A 12575-nucleotide genomic window follows, 5' to 3' on the forward strand; every position below is an offset into this window, starting at 1 on the left:
TTTCAAAACTCTGTTTCAAGATGCGTGCGACCTTTAAATGTCCTCAATCCAAATCCACCCACGGCCATCTTAGCTCCATCTTCTGGAATCCCACATTCCCCCCCACCCCCGCCCCCCCCGCCACCCCCCCACGGCTAGCGTTAAGAGCCCAGGCGGCCGCCCGGTGAACCCAGGTGAGGTGAGCGTCTGGTGCTGACCCATCCGGTGAGGGACTCCAGGACGGCGGGCAGCACGTAGTCCGTCAGCTGGAAGAGTTCCGAGGGCTCGCAGTCCACCTGGAACCGGTTGTTTTCGTTGTTGAACTCCACGGGACACACAAAGTACTGGTAGCCCGCCATGACGTAGGACAGCTGGGGGAGGGGTCACAGGTGACATCGCAGCGCCTTAATCTTAGTGTCTGCTGGTGACGCGGAATCATCTGGAGGCTAGCAGACTGCAGCTGACTGTAGTTAGCAGGATGCATCTTATTATTGTTACGCACGACTTTGCATAGTGTAGCTAATCACTGTGGTGCATAATGAAGCCGGCGTGATAGTTGACAGCCATCATAATTAATAATGATAATAATAAATTAATAATAATGATTATAATGATAATCATCCACTCATCGTCGTTATCGTGGTCTCTCCCAGAGAATAGTGATGAGTTAGGGATCGATGATCTTACCAGGATTCCGAACACGACCGTGGCGAAGAAGCCTCCGATGAATCCCTCCCACGTCTTCTTCGGGGACAGCTGCAGGTGACACACAAGAGAGAGGGTGAGAGAGGGCCCCAGTGGGGGAGACAGGGTGAGAGAGGCCCCAGTGGGGGAGACAGGGTGAGAGAGGCTCTGAGCCTCCTCCAGGCAGAGAAGGGACTGAGTGTAAGAAGATGCTGTCATTCGAATTATGATTATAATCTTGAACCTGGGTGATATTTAGACTTTTAGTATCGTTTTGATTGGCTAGGGAAACGAGAAGCATTGAATGGCACTTTCTTATACACAAGAACTAGGGATGCAAACTGACGTTAGATCAGCCCGAATGTTTGGTGTCGCCTCATTAAAAAGAAAATGAGGTGCACCCATCATTCATGACTGGGACGATGTGCTCAGCCACCCCCCTGGAGGACATTCTAGAACTAAACTAACGTATGGTTATTGGCCCCCGGCCTGCGGAGCACGAGCTCACGGATGCAAGCCTTTCGGCCATCAAAACATTTCATGGGGGGGGACCAGCAGAAGCTCCACCCACCTTGATGAGGGGGGTGCGGCCGAAGAAGAAGCCGAACATGTAGGCCATGATGTCGTTGCAGATGACGCAGGAGATGGGCACGATGAACCTGACGGGACAAGAGACAGGCTTGGAGACAACCGACCAATCGCAGCGCTGACACGCCGAGACACGCCTCCGCACAACGCAACAGCGTCCCTGGGAGGGGTCAGTGTGGCGCCTGGGGGCGGGAGGCTGGGGTTGTGGTGCCAATGCTCTGCCTGTGGTGTTTACTCACATTGTCGGGTTATTGAGTGCACATTACCAACGTGCATAATGTGCACCAAATACAACAACACACACACACCGCTCACTCTGTGCCGCCGCAACCGTAAATGCAACGTTTGCATTTACATTTAGACCACTCATATCGTGTATGGACATTTAATTTAAGACTTTTTAATTTCTAATGCAGGGTTTTACTTATATTACCATCCGGCTGCGGCACCAAATGTAATGAAAATAATAAAGTACGTCTCCTCTGTGCCAGGAATCGAGGAGCAGGCTCTGCCTTCCCAGCATGCACCACAGGGTGTACACCCTCCCCATCTCGACCCACACCAACATGCAGTCGTTTACAAAATGGCGGCCTGGTGGTTGTGGTGGCGTGTGGACGTCTTACCAGATCATCCCCTCAAACAGGTTGTGGATGATGAGGTGGGACTGGGTCACCACGATCAGGAGGGTCACGTGGGTCCAGCCGAACTGGGGGGGGGGGGGGGGGGGGCGGGGGGAAGAGGAGAAACACACAACAGCGTTTGATTCATGTGTGAAACGCACACGAAAAGGACATTTTCAAACCATGATGGGGGGGGACCGTGGAGGGACTCGCTGGAGCAGGATGTGGGTCATGTGGTGTCCCTGCGCTCCCGTCTTCAGTAAGAGGGGGATGTGGTTTCTTCGAGGATGCAACACAAGGGTGCATCGCTGACGGAAGAGGAGTGCTCAGCATCGACCACGGCTCAGGGCGCCCGCTGCTGCGCTGGCGCGACGAGCTGCAAGCTCACCACAGAGCTACGAGCTACCCCGCAGAATTGACAATTACTGTAATTATTAGTTCAACGCAGCTGCTCTGCTCTGCTCCACCACAAAACGCCTTCTCCGGAGCCTCGCGTCACATGTCAGTGTTCACCTCCTTCTCCGGAGACTCGCGTCACATGTTAGTCTTCCTCGCGATAACCTTCTCTGGAGCTCGGTGTCACATGTTAGTGTTCCTCTAGATAACATCTGGCGCTTCACGTCACATGTGAGTGTCCCTCCAGATGATACCTTCTCTGGAGCTCCGTGTCACATGTTAGTGTTCCTGCGCTCCCCACGTGGAGCCGTGTCCCTCTAGGCGGCTTCACGTCCCATGTTCGTGTCGCGGGGGGCTATTTGTGACACAAGGGAGTCTGTTGATGGACTAAATTCACTTTGGTACATTTAGCGGTTAAGGGTTATTTGTGGCGTTGGGTCAGCAGGCGACGGAAACATCTGGAAGGAACGTCTCCGTCTGCCGTAGCCCCGGGGCAGCGAGCGCAGGGCCCCCGGGGGGGGGGGGGGGGGTGGACCCGCTGAGGGTGGAGGAGGGGGATGGGGGTGGGCGGGTGGAGGCCAGGGAGCTGCTCACCATGTAGAACTGCAGGCGGTAGTGTTTCTTCACCAGGCTGAGGACGAACATGCAGAACCCTGCAGGAGGAGAGAGGAGCAGCGGTCAGTCAGAGTAGGAGGAACTGACTCCTGGAGGAGGAGAGAGGAGCAGCAGTCAGTCAGAGGAGGAGGAACTGACTCCTGGAGGAGGAGAGAGGAGCAGCGGTCAGTCAGAGGAGGAGGAACTGACTCCTGGAGGAGGAGAGAGGAGCAGCAGTCAGTCAGAGGAGGAGGAACTGACTCCTGGAGGAGGAGAGAGGAGCAGCGGTCAGTCAGAGGAGGAGGAACTGACTCCTGGAGGAGGAGAGAGGAGCAGCGGTCAGTCAGAAGAGGAGGAACTGACTCCTGGAGGAGGAGAGAGGAGCAGCGGTCAGTCAGAGGAGGAGGAACTGACTCCTGGAGGAGCAGAGAGGAGCAGCAGTCAGTCAGAGGAGGAGGAACTGACTCCTGCAGGAGGAGAGCGGAGCTCTACGTGCGTGGAGGTCAACGTTGAGGTCGGAGGAGGAACAGACTCCTCTTGTTCTGCGTGAGGGATCATTCACTTAGGGAGGTGGGCCAGCTATGGCAAAACTAAAATTAGACTGCCCTATATAAAAGGAGAAAAGAGAGAGAAAATTATATTTTGAGTCCTAATTAAATCTGGAACTGAGGCACATACTGTATCTTAAGGAAAAATGAATGGAAAAAAGCTTCTCTTCTGTTAATCAAATGACAGATCGAATTGGAAAAAGCTGATGTTGCTGTTTTGGGTCATCTAGGTCATCTCCATTAGTTAATTAATCCCCACTATTTGGTTTGTTGGTCGTACATCTAGACAGCGGGGATGCTAAATGATCTTCCATACGGTTAATAGTCTATAATGTTTGTAATGTGTGTCTTTCACATAGACAGTGTATTAATCAACAATGTCCTCTGTGTCTTTAACAGCCGGTGACTCTATGTGGAATAAAACTCACAGAGCTCAGCCCGCCCCTGACAGGCACTTCCTTCCTCCCTCCTTCCTGTTTGTGTGCTCTCTGCACGCGTCACTAGCGACAGACACACACCAGAGCAGGAAGCCAGACTCTACAGCGTCTTCACGGCCCACGGTGCACTAGACGTGGGGAGCAGTCTGCCACTCGCCTCGTAAACTAAAACTGAACCAGACTCACGCTGACACCACAACCTAACTGCTGATTCAAAGCAGGGGGACCTCCAGTGAATTCAAATACACTTCCTTAAGGCCCGGAAGGGGAAGGGGGGGGGGGGGGGGCATCATGCTCTAGGAGCCCACAGGAAGTGGTGGTGGACCTGGAGGATGGAGCCAAGGAGTTCCAGACAGGGGGTTGAACCAAGACCACTAGGTCACTGGTTCCCAGCCTGTGACTGTTCAATTGTCATCAAGACCTTTCGTGGATCATCTCATACGGAGGAAGTTTGGATAAATACGCATGCAGTGGCGGAGTTAAGAGTGCCAGCGACCCTTTATACACAAGTATGACTGGGAGAGGCCAGGGCCAGTGGGAACACTGGAAATATAAAGCCAGCAACACTTCTGGGAGTCACAACAAAACGGAAAACATATGACGGAATGCACAAAAGAGCAACACTATTTGGGAAATATTAACAAGCCATAATTATATATTAACTGAAAAATATTTATAATAAATCGATTTTTTTCTAATTTGTCAATTTCAAGAATAAAATCCCAGGTCCTGCCTGCAGTACCCTGGTGTACCACCAGGGGGTGAGACCTGCGCTAGTCCCCGCGGCGGCGGCGGCGGCGGTGGCGGTGTGTACCTGTGAGGTAGAGTGCGAAGGAGATGAAGCGATGGTATTTGCTGAGGATGCGCAGCGGCTCCTCCCTCTGGACCAGGCTGAAGAAGTAGTCTGTGACCGTCTCCCCGTAGAAGAAGTAGTTGACGCACAGCAGGAAGTACCTGGGGGAGGGAGTGGAGGAGATACACAAAGCAACCGACTTATCGCCAGGAGCTCAGCGGGTGCACTGAGCGTCCATTGTGCTCAGAGGGAAACTGAGGTCGTAAAGACACAGGGAAGAAAGAGGCGGGAAAAGAGGCCATTTTGAGGCGGCTAACCCATGAAAAATGTATATAATGCAACAATATTGGCGATAAAAACAGAAATACAGTTTATTATTTGTTACTAACTTTGTACTTCGTTTTTTTCCCCCACAGTTGGAGCACAATGAATGCCAGTAGAAACTAGAAACTACAAATGTGTCGGACTCTGCTGCTAAGGACCGAGCTAAACACTTTCTATTCTATTTGGGTTTTTGGGGATTTCAATATGGGCTTAATAATCTAGATCTACAACAGACAGATCAACATATGGCTCTAGACAAACCTCGGGGACGTCTGGAAAATAAATAAAAACAATAAGAAACAAAGATTAAGTTATTTTATCTCAGCAGTAGTGTGTGTGTTTGTTTTTTTCTATTAAAAGGGAACAGAATTCAGACATCACTGATCAGCAGCTCCACAGGAATGAGTTGGGAATGTTTGATGTGTGTGTGCTTGTTTGTGCGTGCGCGTGCATGTGCATGTGTGTGCGTGTGCATGCGTGTGCGTGTGTTTCCTGCGTGCGTGTGTGTGAGTGTGCTTGATGCATGTGTGTGAGTGCTTTTGATGCGTGTGAGTGAGTGAGTTTGATGCGTGTGTATGAGTATGATGCGTGTGTTGAGTGAGTGAGTGAGTGAGTGAGTGAGTGAGTGAGTGCGTGAGTGAGTCCTCACCAGCTGAGGCTCCTGAACCAGGGCAGGTGGTAGGAGTGGTACACGCTGTAGCCGATGTGGATGATCTCCTGGAAGCATTTGATCTGAACACAGAGGACCTGTGGGGAGAGGCACACACACACAATCTTACAAGGCACAGACCATGTGTGTGTGTGTGTGTGTGTGTGTGTGTGTGTGTGTGTGTGTGTGTGTGTGTGTGTGTGTGTGTGTGTGTGTGTGTGTGTGTGTGTGTGTGTACTCACAATCATCATGAGCACGATGGGGCCCATGTAGATGATGAAGAAGAAGAAGGAGATCATGGCCATGGTGAGGATCCCTCGCACCCACCAGTTCTTCCATCTGCACGCACACACACACACACACACACACACACACACACACACACACACACACACACACACACACACACACAGACACACACACAGACACACACACACACACACACACACACACACACACACACACACACACACACACACGAGATCAGATTGTGGCTTTAAAGAAATACATCTTGTTTTGATTTGATCATCCTGACCATAACAAGTCACACCCAGTATTTTGGAGACTGGAGAATTTTGGAGAATTTGAGAGTCTGGAGATTTAGTCACACTTAGTTTGAAGCAAATAACTTGTATTGCGTGAGGACAGGATTGGGTTGTAGGGATCAAGGGTGAGGGACAGGGTCTACGAAGGGGTTAGGGTCTGGGTAGGGGTTAGGGTTAGGGTCTGGGTAGGGGTTAGGGTTATGGTTAGGGTCTGGGTAGGGGTTAGGGTTAGGGTCTGGGTAGGGGTTAGGGTCTGGGTAGGGGTTAGGGTTAGGGTCTGGGTAGGGGTTAGGGTCTGGGTTAGGGTTAGGGTCTGGGTAGGGGTTAGGGTTAGGGTCTGGGTAGGGGTTAGGGTTAGGGTCTGGGTAGGGGTTAGGGTTAGGGTCTGGGTAGGGGTTAGGGTTAGGGTCTGGGTAGGGGTTAGGGTCTGGGTAGGGGTTAGGGTTAGGGTCTGGGTAGGGGTTAGGGTTAGGGTCTGGGTAGGGGTTAGGGTCTGGGTAGGGGTTAGGGTTAGGGTCTGGGTAGGGGTTAGGGTCTGGGTAGGGGTTAGGGTCTGGGTAGGGGTTAGGGTTAGGGTCACAGGTCTTTGTAGTCAGGGTTAGGGTTAGGGTTAGGTACCCTAACCCTAGGGTTCTGGAGGGGAGGGGGTCTTCTCAGCCCACCTTGAGGAGAGCCCCGACAGGGCCTTGTTCAGGACCTCTGGGGTGTCATCCGACGTCACCGGCACCTCGGGGGGCCCAGAGTCCACCTTGGAGTCGCTGTCGGACGCGCCGTCCTTCAGCTCGCTCTCGGAAACCTGGACGGACGAACAGACAGACAGACAAACACACATCACACGGCTGGTTTGCTTACATCCTCCACCTCGCTGACCCTCAACAAAATAAAAGCGTGACCGTGGACTTGATGGCAACAGACAAGTGCGACAACACGGCCCGAGCCAACAGAGACTCAACCCTAACCCTAGGTCACTCCAGTGTTTAACGTGTGCAATAAGAGGGCCTCCCATTCTGCCAGAGTTCTTCCTTTTAAGGAGCCGAGTGCCAAAGTTGTGTTTCTTGTTCGGAAAGAGTGACGCCAGCCCCCGACTCGCTAGTTGAAGCAGAAAGTGCAGCTCAGGAACGCTGTTGGTTCGGATTCTATTTTACGGTCTCCAACCACACTGACAACGGCAGAGTTGTATCGATGGCAAGCATGGCTAATAGACTGTAAAAGGTCTGTGCGTCTTCATGGTTTCCAGGAAGCTCACGGTGCAGTTTGGTTCAGTTAACAGTGACAGGACATACGTCTGTACTCGTCTCTGGAACCGAGACGACTGAATTTTCCCACCAGCCCGCTACTGGGCGAGGAATAAACTGGTAGAGCAACATGAACTCACAGCTAGTCTACAGATGCTCTTCCTATAGCGTTTGTACCAAAGCTCCTGCGCGCGCGCGCACACGCACACGCACACACACACACACACACACACACACACACACACACACACACACACACACACACACAGGATTTCCTGAAGAGTCTGTAGTGTTTGCATCAAATCCTCCTGCTACAATCATCCAGCATTCTGCTGCACTTTAATCAGTGTGCGATGTTCGGCGTGTGCGAGGTTCGGCGTGTGCGAGGTTTGGCGTGTGCGAGGTTTGGCGTGTGCGAGGTTTGGCGTGTGCGAGGTTTGGCGTGTGCGAGGTTTGGCGTGTGCGAGGTTTGGCGTGTGCGAGGTTTGGCGTGTGCGAGGTTTGGCGTGTGCGTGTGCCAGAGCGTGGCCTGGCGCGGGCGTGTGCGTCCACTCCATCTGTTCTGCGGCCTCGTCACGTCTGACGGGCTCTCCATGGCAACATGTAAACGGCGTGGGCGAAAAGGATTACAGACGGAGGAACCCTGGATTCTCTCTCTCTCTCTCTCTCTCCCTCTCTCATTAACCGGATGCACTCCTGAACACACACACACACACACACACACACACACACACACACACACACACACAGTGTGTGGCTGCTCATCCAGGCAGTTTGAAGGACAGCTAGCTTCTCGTCTCATGGTCTCCTGCTCCTCCTCCTCCTCCTCCTCCTCCTCCTCCTCCTCCTCCTGCCTTCCCTACCCCTCACTCTGCTGAGCTGTCGGTCGGTTAGAGGAGGGAGGAGGGGGAGGGGGGGGAAGAAGGAGAGAGAGAGAGAGCACTAAATGTTCTCCAGCAGAACTGGTACATACCGATATTCCCTACTGAATCTTGGAGGTCACGATGTTTTGATCACCCATCCTCCTGGAACATGTACAGCGCCAAAAGAAGGTCTCCGTGTTTCCTCAAACACAAATAGAAACTCTTATTCCACACAGCTGCAACCATTTGTTTCCATGGAGACACCCCCCCCCCCCCTCCCATCACTCACGATGCTCCTTTGGTTAAAAATAGGCCTTCGCCTCATGCAAACAAAACCACTGTGCCATACGCGCCATACGCACAACACACACACACACACACACACACACACACACACACACACACACACACACACACACACACACACACACACACACACACACACACGGCCCCCCCTTCCTGCTCCACCTGCCAGTGTCCCAAGGTGACTCCATGGCAGATCTGAAGTGAATGCCTAAGTCACAAAGTAATGAAAGATTGAGATGAATAAACGTACAGTATTTAATAACTCTCTAGGTGATTAAACCCGTCCTGTGCATTTTCCCACCCATTGAAAAGGGGCGTGGCGGTACATGTTTACATGTTTAGTTCTATCAAAGATTCCTGATTGGTGTCCCAGTGAAGCGGGTTCCTGATCAAAGGGTCAGATAGAAGAGGCTAACTGGATGATCATTACATTTACATTTTACATTTAGGGCATTTAGCAGAGACGCTTTACCCAAATAGACTTACAATAAGTACATCTGTCAGGAAAGAGATGAAAGAGATGAAAGAGAAACAACAATATATCACTGTCGGTACAGTATGGAGGTTTGTTATGTGGTAGTACTATGTTGTACTGGCTTTTGTGTTGGCTTTGTGTGTTTGCACTAATATGTTGTTTTTGCCTTGCTCCTGCATTCAATCACTTCAATCAACTCTTGGAGGCGGAGCATTGTGGCTACGAGGTGCTGACTGGCTCTCCCTGATTGTTGCCGCCGCCCCCACTCATATAAAGCCCAGTGGAAGATGGCAGCTCTCTCTCTCTCTCCTATTGAGCACAGATGCTGGCACACCTGTACCTTTGGTTACTCTTTGTTAAACATTGTTAATCATTGCTAAATGCTGTTGAATACTGTCAACACATGGAACCAAGTGCCAAGCACTTACAATCACTAGGTTAACCCATTCCCTGTATACAACAAAGATAGCTAGGATAAGATGCTACACAATGCTAAGTACCATCTTTACGTGCAAGGACGTACAACATACAATAAGTGCGTAAGAGTGTGGTTGGGGTTAAGGGGGGGAGGCTTTGCAGAGTCCAGGTGAACTCTGAGCTCTGATCATACCGTATGTGAGCCAGTCCAGCCCTGGTCCCTAGCCCCCCCCCCCGAGAGAGGGACTGTATGGGGTCCAATCCCACCCAGGGGTCCCGGGACATGGCCAGAACCAGAAGCTACCAGGTGACTAGGCCGGGAGAGGGAGACGAGTCAGACCCACTACAGCCTGTCTACAAAACACACACCTTGATCTCTTGACAGGAAGAGATGGACGACAGTGAAGAGCGAGAAGGTCAGGACAAGGACCAACAGGAGAACAACAACTAGAGAATAGAAATGTCTCTGGCTTCCTCTCTCCATGCTAAACCCATGTGATTGGTGGGTAATCACATTACATCCATAACCATATGACGTCTTTCCAACCAGGACAGGATGTCAGGACCCCACCGCAGGGATACTCCAGTGCACTGGTTCCCGACCCTTGACTTTGGGTGTGCACTGTAAAGCCCTCAAGGCCTCTCGCAGACCCCCTCACCCGTACCGGGTAAAGGGTACCATGCCGTGTCTGAGCAGAGTGCCAGCGCCCTGCTCCCTCCAGGAAGGTCAGTGGGAACCAGTGGAGATCAGGTCAGCAACATCACAGTGGAATACATGTGATGGAACGCACAAAGAGACACTATCTTATTAATACAAGCCATAAGGCTGTATTTACTCAACAATATGTCTTTTTTTACATTTAGGGCAGACGCTTTTATCCAAAGCGACTTAGGTTACAACCGTTCACACACACATTCACACACCGACGGCGCTGTCAACCACGCAAGGCGACAGCCAGCTGGTCGGGAGCAGTCAGGGTGAGGCGTCTTGGCTCAGGGACACCTCCACACACTAGGAGTGGCCGGGGATCAAACTAACAACCTTCCGGTTACAAGTCAACCAGCTCTACCTCCTGAACAAAGCCGACCTGTATTATATATTTATTTTCAATCATCTACATAATTTATCATCTGCAGTAGCCACAGGTTGAAAAACACAGTTCTTTATTGACGACAGCAGCCATACTTGGAATACACGATCAATATGGTGATCAATATTACTTCTGGGAATGTTCTCTCAGGTGACTAAAATGCATGAGAACACTAGCATCGATCCATGACACCACGGAACCGGTTAATTAGATCAAAACCTTTTGGCATTCCTTTAGCAAAGGTTAACCATTTATCAGAGATTTCAACAAGGTATGAGGAACTTAGAACATAAAACATGTCTCGGTAGGTTTTGGGCCTGTCTGTCCCTGGAAACATTGGTAGTGTGCAAGCTACAATATTATCATAAGCCATGGAGGGGAACTGGATCAAACCGGACCTCTGTGGTGGCCGTACGCAAATGAATGCTGCTGGACATTTATTGAGATGGCCGCATAAACGTGTACCTCTTCATAGCATAGAGGCACTCTGTTGAATATTATTAAATACAAACGTCAATATTTAAATGTACACTTTCTCCACTGGCGCCGTTTCATGGACATAGACTGAATCATTGATTTGATTAATATTGCATTAGGAAGTAGAAAGCCCCAAATTGTCACATAACGAAGCTCTTTGTTAATGGGTTTGGAGCAATTAAGTGGTTATACTGACACAGAGTATAGAGAATATTTATATAGAAATATAGAGCTAGACTTTTTAAGACACTCTTTGTTTCTTAAGTTCTGGGAACTCAAATAAGTGTTACATAAGATTTGCGAAGTCACCAGTTTTACATGAATCCATTCATTCATCACGTAAAGATAAAGATATTTTTTGAATTTCTGAACGATTTTCTGGTCAAAATCAGCAAGGGTTGAGGGGGTAGAAACAGCCATTTGCTGCTTGTGTCAAAGCCCTGAAAAGGGAGGATTTGATAACAGAAAAACTGACAGTTTCCTTGGGTCATGTACTATTACTGGATCATTAAAATAATCATACAAATAAATACATATCCAAGAAAAGGTCTAGGATTGTTTACCACTTTCTCACTCTCTGCACTGCACTGCACGGAAAACCCCTGCATTGCACACAGCAAAACATCAACACATTCAACTAGAAAACGTCTCAACAGCCTTCACCGGCTCCCCTCTCTGAGCTCTGGCTATTCTCTGGGTCACAATGTACACAATCATATTGAAAAAACCTTCAAAGACTGCTTTTAGTATATGTCCATGGAACCCAACCCCACACTCACAACAAGCAGTGGACTGCCTTTTAAAACTTGACCGCAGCCCATTTACGCTCCCGAGCTGCAGCTTGGGTACCGCTGGCCTTACTGGTCCACCAATCCGCCGCGTCCAGCCGCCACTGGTCCCAGTATCAAGCGAGAACATCACATCAACACCAGCCTTTTATTACCGCTAGTAATCACAGCTAATGGGTTTCTGTGGGTTGTTTTTCAGCGCTTGTGTCAGACTAGCAGTGGCTCCAGGGGGGTAGCGGCTAAAGCTAACTCTGCTAAAGCGTTCCCACACCAGAACGCGGGTCTACCTTGTCCTCTGACGGCGGGTCGGCGTCGGTCGCTCCGCGGTGCCGTAGTTCCGTCATGGTGTCGTCTGCTGCTGACCCGAACCCAACACGTTTTAATCCGCGATGCTGTGGATAAACAACCCGTTTGTTATTGTCGTGTTCCACGGATGAACCAGCGCAGCGGTCTTCAGCGAGCAGCTCCCTACGGTCCCTGGCCCCGCCTCCTGGGTGGGCTGGGTCTACTGTCCCTGGCCCCGCCTCCTGGAAGGGTCTACTGTCCCTGGCCCCGCCTCCTGGAAGGGTCTACTGTCCCTGGCTCCACCTCCTAGGGGGTCTCTACTGTCCCTGGCTCCGCCTCCTGGGTGGGCTGGGTCTACTGTCCCTAGCCACGCCTCCTGGGTGGTCTTTACTGTCTCTGGCTCCGCCTCCTGGGTGGTCTTTACTGTCTCTGGCCCCGCCTCCTGGGTGGTCTTTACTGTCTCTGGCTCCGCCTCCTGGGT

At 50.9% G+C, this 12575-nt stretch overlaps 1 protein-coding gene across 1 annotated transcript; it reads right to left on the reverse strand.

Annotated features, from left to right (window-relative positions):
* Nucleotides 1-140: 140 nt before the first annotated feature.
* On the reverse strand, nucleotides 141-12272 carry LOC311372545 (phosphatidate cytidylyltransferase 2-like; the record flags this gene model as incomplete). The annotated part of the gene is made up of 10 exons (XM_084489538.1): nucleotides 12097-12272; nucleotides 6820-6953; nucleotides 5855-5951; nucleotides 5613-5710; nucleotides 4661-4800; nucleotides 2862-2920; nucleotides 1875-1957; nucleotides 1235-1322; nucleotides 667-735; nucleotides 141-350 (listed from the first exon to the last, which is right to left on the reverse strand). The coding sequence occupies exons 1-10, from the start codon at nucleotides 12151-12153 to the stop codon at nucleotides 141-143; spliced, it is 1035 nt and encodes a 344-aa protein (XP_084345664.1). The 5' UTR covers nucleotides 12154-12272.
* Nucleotides 12273-12575: the final 303 nt, after the last annotated feature.

Source organism: Micromesistius poutassou (assembly GCF_964030765.1).
Source record: "Micromesistius poutassou genome assembly, contig: SCAFFOLD_5998, whole genome shotgun sequence".
In the NCBI taxonomy this organism is placed as follows: Eukaryota; Metazoa; Chordata; class Actinopteri; order Gadiformes; family Gadidae; genus Micromesistius; species Micromesistius poutassou.